This window comes from Hemiscyllium ocellatum, chromosome 26 (assembly GCF_020745735.1).
Source record: "Hemiscyllium ocellatum isolate sHemOce1 chromosome 26, sHemOce1.pat.X.cur, whole genome shotgun sequence".
NCBI lineage: Eukaryota > Metazoa > Chordata > Chondrichthyes > Orectolobiformes > Hemiscylliidae > Hemiscyllium > Hemiscyllium ocellatum.
The window spans coordinates 19,638,964-19,655,187 of record NC_083426.1 but is presented as its reverse complement, the minus strand read 5'-3'; the positions used below and the strand labels follow the sequence as shown (position 1 = coordinate 19,655,187).

At 38.7% G+C, this 16,224-nt stretch overlaps 1 protein-coding gene across 3 annotated transcripts in view; it reads left to right on the top strand.

Annotated features, from left to right (window-relative positions):
* Positions 1–1,015: 1,015 nt before the first annotated feature.
* Positions 1,016–16,224, top strand: part of LOC132828170 (TRAF3-interacting JNK-activating modulator) — a 33,754-nt gene continuing 18,545 nt past the window's right edge. For all 3 annotated transcript variants that reach the window (XR_009646081.1, XM_060845098.1, XM_060845099.1), the window contains exons 1-6: positions 1,016–2,609; positions 9,709–9,862; positions 12,185–12,257; positions 12,898–12,922; positions 14,461–14,490; positions 15,103–15,198. Coding sequence is in view for 2 of the 3 variants with exons in the window: in XM_060845098.1 (XP_060701081.1) it covers positions 2,202–2,609; positions 9,709–9,862; positions 12,185–12,257; positions 12,898–12,922; positions 14,461–14,490; positions 15,103–15,198 (786 nt within the window). In the remaining variant the exon portion in view is untranslated. The remainder of the gene's footprint in view (positions 2,610–9,708; positions 9,863–12,184; positions 12,258–12,897; positions 12,923–14,460; positions 14,491–15,102; positions 15,199–16,224) is intronic.

The window sequence follows — 16,224 nt, the reverse complement described above, 5'->3', positions numbered from 1 at the left end:
TACTTGCAATTACACCTTCTTAATGAAGAGTAGAATTTCTTCATAATGGTGGTTTTATACATGGGATTTATTTGGCTTCATCAAAAGTAGGTATAGGCATCTTTCCGTAAAATAGAGAAAAATAGATGTGAAGTAATATTTTGTGGTTGATTACAATTCTTTGGCAAAATAAATGCATATTTTAAGATGGCATTTTAACATTGTAAGGTACCAGTTTTAAATAGAATGTATGTGGCAGGAACAATACAGTTGTTGTATATCACAGTTTAAAGTTGTAGTATATCACAGCAAACATTTAGTGGTATTGCAGAAGAAAAGGATAACAGTGGTTCTTTTTAAATTATTTCAGAGCATGTTTGAAATATTTTCTTTCCCACAAAGTCTTTCCTTCCTCCTTCCAACATCTGTAAGGTGTTGGTAGGGGGATATCGTTAGCTTGCTTTGAATATTCAGTCAGACAATCTGACCTACTCAATTAAACAACCAGAACACGGGGCAGAATATTCAGTAAGTTGTTCAATTTTTATTAAGTGTACTCCATGTGGTAAAATCTGAATGGCAGCTGAACAATGAGCTGCAAAGAGAACTTAGTGGAGCTGACTTACAAATATAAGTTCCCCTTTAATAAGGGATGATATCACACATAATTGGCATCCTTTTCTAAAGAGTTTTTTTTAACCAGTTTCACAAGATGTCGTCACAAATTTTAAGATGTGAAACTAGATCAGCCCTTCAGGCTTAAATTAAAAATAAAACAGACCAGTGTGTGGCAGGAACAGTTTGCAGTTTTATGCTGTATGGTGCAGTGCATCGGCTAACATTTGGTGGTGTTTCAGGAGGAAGGACAATATCTGTTTTTGTTTAGGTTTCTGGGTGCGTTCAAAATATTTTTTAATTTCTCTCATAAACTCTATTCCCCCCGCCACTCCAAAAACTGATAAACATCTGTCAGAGCTCAGAACTAAAAGGCACCATATCCTGTGCGATTGAGTTTTCTCTGTCAGTGTGTGGTTGAGATACAGCCTGACAGCAGGCGGGCAGAGTTGAAGAGAGATCAAGAAAGAAGGAGCAGGGCATGTTACAGGAACAAAGTTAGGCCTTAAAGAGTGTGCACAGGCAGACCCAGGCTCTTAGACCACAATACATGCAGTATGATGCAAAGGTACTTGTCAGATATAACAGTAAACAAACAAACTTGTGTAAAACGCTGAAGAGAGAGATCCAACTGACAAAACGGTGAGGAAACCGCACGTTCTAGTTGGGTGTGAGAGACAGCGACAGGAAGAAGGTTAGAAGCGTGGTGGTTTATTTAAAAAAGATATATTTCCTGTTTTAAATTGCAAAGAACCGTGTGTGCAGTGGAAGCAAATGACTAGTTTACTGGAACCCAATTTGATCCCCAGCTCCAACCAGACACAGATATCACCGTCAGACTAACTTTGCTGCTGAGATGAAGTGAGATTTGATCATCTGAAGAATTTGGCTGGGAAAAGAATTAATGTGAATCAAAACGAAATGCTGAAGCACCTGCAGACTCCTAGGTTGTGAGCGCGGCCCAAGGACCTAACATTTTCTCTAGCTGTTCACACTGCTTTTGTACCTCTTTCCGTCTCTGGCTTAGTAAGTTTAAATCTGTTTTGTATACGGACGACAAACAAAGTGAGACTGTGAACAGTGAGTCCTGGTTAACTTCTTACTTGCTGAGTGAGTGAATACCTGGACGTTGGAAGTGGCAAGTGTAATCAGAGAGCAACAATCTATCGGTCTGACAGGAAAGACAGAGAAAGATTGGCATCATAAATAGTGGATAAATGAATCATGCTTCATTCATTAAGAAGATTACAGTAATCCATTGAAGTGGAGAAAGAAACAGTTCCAAAAAAGTGTTCGCATTGTTCAGAAGAAGTTATTTTTCATGCATATTTGCCTATTATAAAACAATACACAATCAGAATATTTATCCTGATTACATATAGTCTGTCACTGGAGCTAATATTTAAACTCAAGTCGGCTGAAGTTTCCTTGGGTAGGTTTTCCATCTTTGTTGCATTTTGCAAACATCAGAGCAAAGTTAAACTGTAAGGACCTCAGAAAAAGAAATTGCGAAAGCTGTATAGTATTTTTGGCGCCATTATCATTTGTCCAGGGTGTAGGCAAATTAATCACTTTGATCCTACACGTATTTTGAAGCATTGGAAGAAATGACTAGTGATACCACCAGCCTCAGAATAATGGGGAGCAGTCCAAAGCGAGGTCTAAGCCCAGGGGGATCTGGCTCATCCAAGAAGAGGAGGCTGTTTGCTGAAAGCTACGATGAGAAACTTGAGCGGAGACATGAAAACCATCTGAATCGCTTCGGTCGAAATAACATCACAACCTGCCGCAGTTCACCAAGGGAGAGGAACGTGGAGCAGAACTCCAGACAAGTGCAGTTTCTGAAACGAAGGAATTTAACAATCGATGAAGAAGAGATTAAAAAAAAGCCTGCCAAAGCAAGCCACCACAGAGCGGAAAGGACAACAGCAGCTGCCACTTCTACTGCATTTGCTGCTTCAGTCCTGGAAGTGGGTTTGAAGTTACCACCACAGAATTTAACTGCAGTCAGTCAGGTAAGAATACTTACATCTATAGATATGGCAACAGAAACAAAACAATAGCTATCAACTGCTTAAAAATTAGGGATGGATGGTATTGTATAAATGCAGCATAACTGTTCAGCGATTGATTCTGAAACCAAAGTATAGTTTACTGCATTCTTTTAAAAAGACATACATGCCAAAAAATAATGACTAATTAGATCAACTGGAATAAATTATTTTCTCCAATAACCTTTTGGCCCTTTCTCACCAATCAATGCTTTATTGGGTGTAATGGGGTTGCATATCGGCTCAGTAGTTAGCACTGCTGCCCCACAGTGCTAGGGACCTGGGTTCAATTTCACCCTCAGGTGACTGTGTGGAATTTGCACATTTTCCCTGTATTGGCATGGGTTTCCTCTAGGTGCTTCAGTTTCCTGCCACTGTCCAAAGACATGCATGATGGGGGATTGGCCGTGTTAAATTGCCCATAGTGCCCAGGGATGTGTAGGTTTGGTGGATTAGCCATCAGAAATGCAGGGTTATGGGGTACAGTAGAGAGTAGGGCCTGGGTGGGATGCCCTTTGGAGGATCAAAGACTGAATGGACTGCTTCTACAGTGTAGGGATACTATGTGTTTTCACTGTTTGCATTTTAAAATTGAGGTCTTGACTGTGCTACTACTTTCAAAACGTGATCACAAATATCTTCAAAGTACAATCATTTTTAATGTATGAAACATTGGGCCTCAAAGATAATCATAACATTCTCTTAATGAATGAGTATCACAGCAATAACTGTGACATTTTGTAAATATTACATTGATGATATTCTGACTGAGAGATGCCGAAGATGAATTAAACTGTTCCAATCATTGTCATAAGCATGGCCAAATACAGGAAGGGTGAAGTGATTCACACCTGTTTCGGCAATCTCTCTAATCCAACCTTGTGGCACTTCAGCTTCCAAACTGGCTATCTTTAAGGACTCTCAGATGGTCATATTATTCCCAGTGGTTGGCAGTTCTTTTGTGCTCGTATCAACTCAGACCACGACTCTCAAAGTTCAGCTCACTTATTAATGCTGACAAAATGATAATTCCTTCAATCAATTCCATGATTCAGAGTTGAATAACCAGCTTTTTCATCTCAGTACCTCCCAATTCTCTTATTGGTATCAATTATCCTGACTAGAAATTCTGACCATGCTCACAAATGTCGTAACGAACATTGAGACAAATCTTGGAAGATGATGGAAGGAATTTTTATCCTGTTGTTTTAGTCTTCCATTAATGTTATTATGACAGGCAAACTATCAGGGATAACTTTGATTTTTTTTAATGCTACCTACCTTACCCCTCATCCATAGGTAATGAACAGGAATATCTCTGTGAAGAATGCTGAAAATAATGAATGATTTTGGGCATTTGATAAGGTCATGGACTCCATTAGAACCAGCTCAGCACAAAGAATGTTTGATTACTTTGGATAATTGCCTAACTTCCGAGTGAAGAATAGACCATTATGATTTTTTAAAAAGTCTTTATTTTCTTTATAGATATTTGTTATTTTAACCAACCTGTTCAAATTCAATATGACATATCTTCTGGATCAGAGACAGGGACACTACCACTTGCTGTAAGATGTCTGAGATTATAATGATTTGGTGGCTTAAAAGGTTATAGGTTGGGAGAACTTTAATTGGTGTAATCATTCTGATTGGAAATTAATACAGCTTTAAGTATACCATAAATTACATGACCCATATTTAATTAACAATCATACCACAGTACATAATTGCTTGACTGTTTCACTGTAGGAATAATCACAAGATGGATTATTATCAGTCCATTAACTTTCATGTTTACTAGAGGAAAATCAACAGGGATCTCATGACAGTCTTTCTCAGTGCAGCAGCTAACACAATGATTGTAGGCTTTATTTTGCTCAGCTCCTAATGTTGTGGTGAACAGCAAAAGGGAAAGGGGATTGCATCATTGCATTGCTGAATTTCTAACCTATTGAGGTTTGTTCTGAGGATGCACTTTACAATATTACCTCAGTATTGTTTTTGCAAAACAAAATCTCATTGTCTAGATAGTTTTATTAAATATCTGAAAGTGAACAGACAATTATTGATGCAACTGAGTCTTTCCTCAACAATTCATGTTTATGTCAGCCACTATAAACTCCCTCTCCACTCCACTGAAAATGACTTGAGATGATGGTCACCTCGCTGAGAGCAGCTTGACAAGTAGTTAGTTTTCATATATGAGCCAAAACTTTGATATTAAATTCACATTATTTACTGAGCTGAAGGGCTAGATGTTACAGGGAGAAGGCAGGAGAATGGGATTGAGAAATGTATCAGCCATGTTTGAATGATGGAGCAGACTCCATGGGTTGAATGGCCTAATTTCTGCTCCTATGTCTTATCATCTTATAAGTCAGGGGATAATATTGAGAGATGAAGACATGATTCACAATAGTGCGTAGAAATGTTTGGAAGATCAAAGCTGCTAGGCTTGACAGGGAGTGCCCAGAAGAAAGTTTCCAGGATCCCATCAATTACAAGCTGAGCCTGAGACTCTGTCATAAATGTAGCCTGCATTGCTCTCCATACTCATGTGACTCATAAATGCATACTAGAAATGGAAAAAAGGCTGCAAACACACTGCAGTGGGTGGTGTAAGGTATTTCTTTCTGTCTGAGCAAGCAGGCTTTACCTGTGAACAATGTGAAGCTCTTCAAGGGACAATTATACCAATCAGGCTGTTCTACAGTACAGGTTGAAGTAATCTGTAATCATAATATCCTGCATGTGAAATGCATACAGTGCCCCACTGTGTGCAAATCAAATCCTGGTCACAAGCAATCTTGACCATTTCATTGGTCATTGCAGATTGATTATAGTTCTCTCTGTGAAGCAGACACTATTACATACCTCGTTAAACATGAAACTGTTGGACCACAATTTACAAAGACAATCCAAAATCTCATAGGCTGCACAAGGGCATGGAAATGATTTCCTGTCACTTTGTAAGTATTCATCAACATGCAATACTGCCTTTCTTGAATGACCCGGGGGATGGGGAGACAAGGTATTAATAATCACACAGCACTTATTACTTCTGACTGTATTTGGGTATTATGGCTTGTGTTGCATTCATTGAAATAGAATTCCTATGTGAAAGGTCCATGGCCATCCTACTGGAGTCCTTCATGTCCCACTGTTTGGAGGAGTGTGTTTAATCATCAAGGCCTGGCTGCCATTGTGGAACAAATGATAGGCGTGCTGAAGATGAAATTCTGATGTTTGACTCAGTCTGGATAGCCTTTGAGTACACTCCAGGTAGAGAGGGCTACATAATCCTCACATGCCATGCCCTGTACGTCAGGTGCAGACAATGAACTCTGATGAGCTGGGCAAGTGGCAGCAATCTTCTGATGAGGATGAATGAGTACATTGAGCAAGAGGAACATCATCTTCTGCATAATAGAGTGCTGTAATGTCAGGCACAACTAGCCAGACAGGACTTAATTGGCATCCAGTTTCAGTGTTTGGGAGCTGGGCATGCGAATCACTGATTGACTAAGTTTATTGTTGGTCAAAAGGCAAACAGTCCCTGTCTTCTTCCCAAGGCAAATGCAACTTCTGTGTGTTTGTATATTGTTCAATTTGACTTTTGCTAAATCAAAGTAATATTCTCAACTGTTTGAAGGTTAGCCAATGTGTGATGGTTCCACGTGAACAATGACAGAATGTTGGGCTACACTTAGCATTAGGAAAGAGCACACTCCCTTAAACATTCCCTAAGATGGGGGAATATTTATGTATTGGTAGACTGTGTAGCTTGATTCATAAATAGCAATAGGTTTTTGAATGTGTACCTATATTTGCAATGAAATGTCAGCTGCACCACCTATGTGCCCTAAGAAGTGTTTGTTTGTGGTTGTCTTCCCACTATGTGCATAATGAATGGCAACTCATGGCTGGTAGCACCTGGTCTTTAAAAATGGCACCTGTGCCAGTAACATCTAGAGGTCCAAGCAATGTTGAAAGGGGTGAAAGGGGAGATATGATGAATGGGCTGCCAATGGGTGTGATGCATAGTAATGAGATGAGTTCTGGAAAATAGCATGAGAATTCTCATTAGGCCTCCCTATGAGAAATCCTACATGAAGATCACCATCAATGATACACAGCCAGTTTCTGGATTAATTCAACAGTTTCAACAGGTTTGATTAATCATGCGAAATGGGTAAAAGAATGCGGGAAATTGGAAAATAAAACCACAAGATAGTAATAGCATACAGAAAAGTAAATGCATACTGCATAGAAATAGAAAGTTATAAAGCCAAGAAGAAAATAGTCAATTATTGAGATGGAGGAAGATTAAGTAAATTATTCATACATAATATATTAAAAGTTCTACCTCTATATGCAGTCTGTCTACAAAACCTTAGTTCCTGTAACCACATTTTTGTTATATTGAACATATATTTTTCCATTGCAAACCCCCATGCACATGTTTGCACTCTTATAAGCAGAACTGAAAATATTAGTAACCAAATTAATTCATAGATAGGCTGCTAAAGGAAATGGTAACGGAAGGAAAAACTTCAGAAGTTTATCAAATTCAGTGAGATTGGTATTCCCAAGACTAATAATGTTCTCCCATCTTCTGCAGCACTCTTTGATCACAGGTAACCTCCAGGGCACTACTGGACACCACACGCCCCCTCTCTGAGGACAATCAAAAGGCAGATGAATCTATCATGACACTTTTCAGAAAATCTTTGATAATGTTGCATCACATGACTGGGTTTGCCATACAATATCATTTTTAAACCAAAAATATCAAGTTGGATGTCAGGATATGCTAACAGCACAGAAAAAAATGTTTGTGATAACACAAGATTGCATTATAAATCATCCTGAAATTTCCTGGAAATTCTCACCATAACTACAGTTTAAGTTGGTTTATTTTAGCTGGTTCTTATTTAAGTGGTTTCTGCCAGGTTTAGAGCAAAATTTTGATTTACACAACTTTACCCAAAGCTTAATGTTACTTCTGTGTTAGGTCTGTAGAATTCTCTGCTACTCATTCATGTAACGTTAGTGCAAAAGAACAGTTGGTACCAGTTTTCTTCATGTTTGTCAATACTGCACCAAAGCAGAATAATAATCAAAATGTTGCCATCGCAAATTCAAAAGGTGTCTGATATGAGAAAAACATAAATTTCTGAAGCTTGATAAAAAGATTTCCTTAATGTATCATTGCAAACCTTTACTGATTAACTGTTCCATGCATTCAACCTCTGTCCACAATTTTGTATTATTCATTTGTGGGAAGTGGGCATTGCTGGTTGGTCAGTATTTTTATTGCTTCTCCCTAGATGCCTTTGAAAAGATAGTGTTGAGCTGACTTCTTGAACTGCTGCAATCCATCTTGTTGTGAGTTGATCAGTTATGCTGTTAAGGAAGGAATTCCAGGATTTTGATCCATGACAATGAAGGAATGGCGATATATTTCTAAGTCAGGAGACTGAGTGGCTTGGAGGGGAACTTGCAGGTGGCTGTGTTCCTATGCATCTGCTGCCCTTGTCCTCCTGGTTGGAGGTTATCATGGGCTTGGAAAGTACTGTCTAAGGATCTTTAGTGAATCTCGGTAGTGCACCTTGTAGACAGTACACACTGCTGTTGCTGAGCATTGGTGGTGGAGGGAATGGGTGGATGTGGTGCCATTTGGGTAGGCTGCTTTGTCGTGTTTAATGTCAAGCTTCTTGAATGTTGTTGGAGCTGCAGCTACTCAGGCAATTGGGGAGATTTCCATCATGCTCTGATTTGCGGTTTGTAAATGATGAGCAGGGCTTGACGAGTCAGGAGGTGAGTTTTTCAGATCGATAACCCACTCAACAAGTGCTCAGAAGGACTATGCAGCTGAAGATACCTTGTCCATAATAACAGCAAAGAATGAGGAAAAGAACCATGAGCATCTGAGGGTGAGGCAACATCGATAGAAAAAAGCAGCCACTCACTACTACCTTTAATGGTCCTGGAATCTCATTTGTTTAGTATATTTGTCTACTTTGGAACTTTAAACAAAATTAAACAGGGAATTTGGGTGAAAGTTCCATCAGCAAGATTGCCATAGGCATTAGCATAAATTTTAGTGTGGATTGAATTAAGGACATTCCAGGCAATTGCCTCAAAAGTATTTACAGCAAAGTTCACAATAAACTGGAGGTGACTGTCTGTGCTTTATCATAACAGACACTTCCAGTCTATGAATGAATAAATTTCAGTACAACTTGAAACAAAATTTTATAAGATAGCCTCCACTGCAGCCAGTATTGGTAAAGCTATTGTATCCACTCAGCTCTCAATGCAATAGAGTAGGCACTGAGCGGTGAGTCAAGAGGACTCTCAGTTAGGGTGAGCAGCCAATTTCACGTTTACTCATTTGACATTTGATTTGTATCTGTAAATCTATTTTTACAAAGCAGAAAAAGAAGACATTTTACAAAATTCCACTGCCCTGTGGGAGTTCTGACATTGTTGTTTCTTAATCTGACAATGTGTCTTTTTAGAAAAGACACATCGTCCTACCATTTTCATTTCCAATACATATTTGCAAACAGGAAACTTTTAAAAGTCTCAACTTGAAAATCCCATACACGGCAGGTGAAAGTCAGTTGCTAAAATGTTAACATTGAGTATCTTATGATATTCAACATCAATGACATTTGCCATTCCTTACTATCTGACAAATTAAACTGGAATTCTTTTACCAATTGGAAGATTAGTTAGGCTGCCCATGGGCCAATTAAACAGAAACATGCAGATTTGTATCAAGAAACCAGAAATTAGAAATCAGAATGTCACTTCCTTAGTGAAAAAATAAGACTAATTTTCTACTCAGCTGAATTTAAAAATCTCTTCAATCATTGGTATGGTTTCAGTAAAAGCCCTTGTTGTTGTGCATAATGTGTAAATGCTTATGGTTACAGAGAAGTAGGATTTTTAATTTTGGTGTATGTGAAGGAAGCGTCCCCATCCTGTGATGATTTGCTCCTGAGAGTTGAGGTTGATTGGAATTTTTAAATGAGTTCTCCTTTCCTGTTTACAGACATCTCCACAGTTCGTATCGTGCAGCAATGATACCCCATTAAGTAAAGAACCCACTCACTGGGGAGCAAAGGATTCAAATTTCCATTTCTGTGCCAGTGTACCACCGCAACACCATGACTCAACCATCAAGAGAATTTCAAAAAGGGACAAAGGTGGGAGTTTACACCTAAGCAAAGTAATAAGTCAAAAGCTAAAGAGGATTTGCATGTATTTGGAAAGGCAAAGACTGATTAGGGATACTCAACATGGCTTTGTGTGCAGGAAATCATGTCGCACTAACTTGATTGAGTTTTTTGAAGAGGTAACAAAGAGGTTTGATGAGGGCAGAATGATGGACGTGATCTATATGGACTTCAGTAAGGCGTTCAACAAGGTTCCCCATGGGAGACTGATTTGCAAGGAACCATAGACCTCATGGAATACAGGGAAAACTAGCCATTTGAATACAGAACTGGCTTGAAGGTAGAAGACAGAGGGTGGTGGTGGAGGGTTGCTTGTAAGACGAGACCACAGAGAATTGTGAGCGCAGCCAGTCCATCACGAAAACTAGACTTCCTTCCATTGGCTTGGTCTGCACTTCTCGCTGCCTTGGGAAAACAACTAGCATAATCAAAGACCCCTCCCTCTTTCTCCCTCTTCCAACAGGCGGAGGTACAAACGTTTGAACACATGTGCTAATAGATTCTTCTAAAAGAACAGTTTCTTCCCTGCTGTTATTAGATTTAAGAATGGATCTCACATATATTAAAGTTGATCTTTCTCTGCACCTTCTCTGTAACTTTAACACTATATTCTGCATGCTTTTCTATTACCCTGATGTATTTATGTGAGTAATGATTTGTCTGGTCACGACATTAAACTTACTTTTATTGTACATAAGGCAATATTAAATCAAGTCAAATCAAAACCTCTTGAAATAAGGGCGAACATTCCATTTACCTTCCTGATGACTTACGGGGGAGTTGTCTTCTTGAGTCAATTGATATTGGATTCCAATCTATCCCACATTTTGTTTACTTTCCTTTCCTTGCTTCATCTTTTAGCAATACACCTGCTCTAGGCATAGAGTTTGTTTTATAATTTCTTTTCTTGCCTCATCACCCATTCTCTTGGACCTTGGAAGACTAATATGTCTGTCATTTAATCCCTTGCATGAACTTACCACCTGTCTGTCCTTATCACAACCTGCTCTGCATCTACTTCATACCTAACTTTTTTCCCATTGCTACTGAAAAGCCCCAACCCTGAAACATTAATTGTGTTTTTCTGTCTCTCTACAAAAATGCTGCCTTGTTTTTTGCAGCATCTTCTGTTTTTATTAAACTTAAAGATATTTTGTATGCATTGATAGGACATATATCAGGCCTTTATTATTTATTAAAGTTAATTTGGGATCCTTTGGAGCTGTCTGGAGTGAATTGACAACCATATTCTGGGAACGTGCATGGTGCCACATTGCCTTTTTGCATTGTTTACAAACAAAGGTGGCTGTTATGGTTAATTTGATACCATATGTCAATTTATGGTAATTATGAATCCTATGCTTCATTTTAACATGGTTTTGAATAATTAAGCTATCTAAATGTCTATGGGCTGATCCTTACCATAATTCAGCTAAGTGTCACTTTTGGAAGATTTCCTGGAGGGTTTTTAAATTGGATAATGGGCAAGTAACTACATGTGCACACCTTTACAATCATTCCAATGCAGCATCAATCAACATGGACTGTAACAATGCACCCTGGGAACAGTTATCTTTAACAATTTTTTTTTATTTGTGCATTTAATTGTGGACGGATAGCCCCCTAGAGGTTGGATTTAATGCTCTCCTGCAGGCTGGTTTGAAGGCAGCAGCATGAAACCCAACAGTTTTACCATTGGTGGTGGTCATCAGGGTGGCCTGTCTGCTCAGGGCAATTGTGTCCATTAAGTAGGAAGTAGCTTGAGAGCCTTATACTGCACTGGGTCTTAACTGAGTCGAAGAATGTGGTGCTAGAAAAGGCAGCATCTGAGGAGCGGGAGAGTCAACGTTTTGAGCACAAGCTCTTCACCACGAATGAGCGGGTGGCCCAACGGGGCTAAGAGATAAACAGGACTGGGAATGTGATAGGTAGAAGAAGGTTGGGGGTGAAGGTGCTAGGTCAGAGAGGACCTTATTCCAGATCCAATCTTCCAACTTAGCGCTACCCTCTTGAACTGTCCTACTTAAATCTGGGTGCACTAAGTAGAGAAAGTGAGGGAAGGCCACTGTCCTACCTAAATAAATACCTTTCCCATCTCAAAGCCTGGCACCACCAAACAGAAGATTTCACCTAATGTCTACCTATTAATGTACTATTGTAAAAGAGACAAATGTCTCACTTTGTAACAAAAACAAGTCAATGTTACTAACACTGGTCGCTCTGAGCATTTTTATGGTGAGTTTTACTCATCACTGTACTTAAGCAACTAATTTCTCATTTCTGTTTGTTCAGCCACACAGGTGCCTTCAGGTATTCCTGGTGAAATCGGTGAACTCATCAGGAAAGAAGCAAGCCAACAAACAGAGTATGTGCAACATCATTTACACAGTTCCCTTGAAACTTGATTCTAACCAGTATTCAACTCTCTTATACATTGTTTAATATTTATTGTGTGGAGGTGTCAGTGTTGGTCTGGGGTGGACAAGGTCAGAAGTCACACCACACCAAGTTAAAGTCCAACAGGTTTGTTTGAAATTATAAGCTTTCAGAGCACTGCTGCTTCATCAGGTGAAGTCACTCGTCAGGTGATTTCACTTGATGAAGAAGGGGTGCTCAAAAGCTTGTGATTTCAAGTAAACCAATTGGATTATAACCTGGTGTCAATGACTTCTGCCTAGTAGTTATTAATTTCCCAATTCCTTTTTGCAATCTTTTTCTGCTTCCTGCAAAGTCATCAAAATGAACTGTACAGGAAGGAAAGAGTGATGTGGACAAAGGTGTTATTTTTTGCTAAGCCGTTTGTCCCCTCCAACTGAAACTATCCTAATGTACAATAAAACATTGTATGGAGTCCATGCCAAGGGAAAGTTGTCATTGACATATAGAGCCCACATTTAACCTTTTAAATATCATATGTGCCAATATAACAATTGCAGAGGCCATTTCGGTTGGAGTCCATTGCTGGAGAGTGCCTTTAATATCTTTTTTATGTATTTCATTTACAGATGCGGTGTGGCTGTTCTCGATAAGGTAATTTATCAGTGCTTTATCAGTAATTTATCAGAAAAATATGTCAGTGCTCTTGCTGGGGTGCAGTGTTTCAGATCTTTCACAATTCAATAACACTTACTTGGCCATCACGAATGACAAACAATTAGCAGCAACATTAGCGATTAAGAATGTCTCATTACCATGCATCTAAATGATAATTTTATAACAAGTCAAGCAACAACTACCTGGTATCGATATTCATAACCTTGACCTCAATTACACACTGGAGGAGAAAATGGGAAGCATTTAGGGCTCTTCTGGTTCATTAATAGTGTTCCTATCTCTGAGCCAGGAGACACAAGTCCCACTTGATCCGGAGGTCTGTAATAGCCATCTCTGAACAGGGTGATTAAAAAAAAAGAAAAAGGGAAGCATACTTAGTGATCACAATATAGAACTAGTTGGGGGAAAGGCTATGAAAGATCTAAAATCAAAGTAGATTGTATGTTGAAAATGTTCAATCATGATAGAATAATAATTAACAAAGCAAGCAGATTACCGAGTGAACTGAAGATGCTGGAAAACACTCAGCTGGTCTGGCAGCATTTGTAAATGGAGGAACAGAAAATATTTCAGAAAATATTGATGACCCATCATGATTGGCGGAAGACCATGAATCTGAAACATTTAACAGAATTGTCTGCTCTCTCTGGTGGCAAACCTGGAGATTGCAAATGCAGGCAATTAGGTAGGATGGCGGTTCACGTGAATCCTCTTGCCCAATCACCTCCACAAGAATTAAGTCTGTAGGAAAGCCTATGGATGACCGTCCCACCCACTGCCAATTTAAGCCTGTAAGTAGCTAATTAATGATTAACCTGAGTGATTTGTCCTGTCACCATGTGGTGTGTCTGGTAGTCAATAACCATGTGGCCAACTTGGGCTCTACTCACCAGTGTACAGTGAAAACATTCAAGGCCTAAACAAGGTACAAAGAGAAGGTAAGGTTAATTCCTTGTGTCTAAAGAATTAATTATAAAGAAAAATTACAAAGACTTGAACTCTCAGTCTTGATAGGAGATGAATGAGTTAGACATTGAAGATTCTTAGTGGTGTAGGAATGTTGAAAGCACTGTTGAACATCATTATAGGTCATTGTGATATGCTGATACAAAACTAGTTTTAAACTGATGTCAACATATATGTCGCAAATGATAATGGTGTGAGTTGTCTAAAACTCTTCATCAGAACTGAAAACGTTCCGGTTAAATCTTCTGTTTTTCCCAGATGTTGTCAGATCCACCAAGTATTTCCAGCACCATATGTTTTTATTTCAGATTTCCAACATCCAGAGTATTTTGTTTCTACCTCACAAATGGTATATAATATTTAATGTTTTGGATAGCGTATGTTAGAATAGCATAGTGGAGCCAAAATCTCTGGTCATTTATGAGGCATTTAAAGGGAGGGATTAAGATTAACATACACGGAAGAGGTTAATGTACTGAATACCACTTGTTCATTTGCACTAAATTTTGTTCATTAAATTGATTTTATCTGTAATTTGAATCTTGCAGGAGATCCATCAACTCTCTGAATACCTAAAGGTAATATCTCACAAGACATTTTCTGAAGACAGAAAGTACCTCATAAAAGTGTACAGTTCTAATATAGTGGTTAAGACTTGGTGCTTTCATCATCATGGACTTGGTCCGATGCCTGGTCACAGAATGTGAGCTTATGCATTCTAGAAGGGGAGGCAATGGCCTCTTGACATTATTGATAGACTATTAATCCAGAGACCCAGGTAATGTTCTGGGGACCCGGGTTCAAACCCTGCCATGCATTCAATTAAAAAAAAGGAGTCTAATGATGATCCTGAATCCATTGTCAATTGTCAGAAAAATCCATCTGGGTCACCAATGTCCTTTAGGGAAGGAAACTGTTATCCTTACCTGGTCTGGCCTACATATGACTCCAGACCCATAACAATGTGGTTGATTCTTAACTGCCGTCTGGGCAATTAATGCCAGCCTAGCCAGCTATACTCACATCCTGTGAAAGAGTTAAAAAAAAGTAGGTGGGTACATTTGGTTTTGTATTACATAGTCCAGCATTGTAGATTGAGTGAGTTACTAGAGTTTAAATGCACAAACAAAAATGTGAGTTAATCAAGCTGTTAAAGTTTGATGAATACTGAATCTATATTTCTTTTATAGGAAGCTCTGCATCGTGAACTAATGCTAAAACAGAAGCTCACTATTCTTCAACAGCTTCTTGCAACAGTTTTGCAGGCAGCAGAGAAATCATGGAAGGTAAGGAGAGAGTGGATGATCTATTGTTGATTCCTATGGGTTATTTAAATCAAAATCTACTTTGTTGGATGTTTACACAAGAGACCGTGCAAGTGTCTATAAAACTGGTATTTGTTGTCCATTCCTGGTTTCACTGAGAAGTGATAATTGGCCTTGTTTACTGCTGGAGGCCTTGTTATTATGGTGCTCGTAGATGGTAGGCATTCACAGAATTTTGATACAGCGACAATGAAAGACTGGTGATATATGTCCAGCTTAGTATGGTGTGTGCGTGTGCTCGCCTAATTATAAGTAGAATGCAAACTGATCATCATCAATTATATCTCGAACAGACTATGTTGTGCAAGTTATGTCAATATGCATTTTATTTTTGTTTGAACAGACTTCATTTTAAGATAATATACTTGTGGCTTAGCAAATTTCCTGGAATGGAGGTTCACCAGACAGAAGGCTGGATTCAATTTGACAGGAAAATGCTATGTTGACTTTAATGCAGGTCCTAGTACAAAGTAGTATTTCTTTAATTATTTTAGTATTTCCATTTGAGCTGTATGTATTTTAATGCGAAATATTCTCTACTTTTATTCATAAGGCCAGTGTATTTTTGTTTATTTATTTATGTCAATCACACGAACCGAACAAGTTGCAATACAATTATGTCACAACAAAAGTATGTTTCATTTATCCTTTGTTGAGATGTTGCCACTATTCTCTGCAGTTTAGAGGAATTAGAGACTGTCTTGTTGTAATATAAAAGATTCTAAAAGTGGCTTGACAGGGTCAAGGCTGAGCAATTGTCTCTTTTAGTTAGGGAATTTAAAACATGGGCAGAGCAATCTGGTCAACCATTTAGCATTGAGATGAGGAGAACTTATTTCACTCAAAGGGTTTTGGATGCGTCTATCCCAGAGAGTTGTGGATTTCATCAATAAATACACAAGACTGGGATAAGCAGAATTTTGATGTAAGAGTAACAAGAAGATGGAGTACTGGGCTAATGGTCGGATACTTGGTAGTGTGGATGAG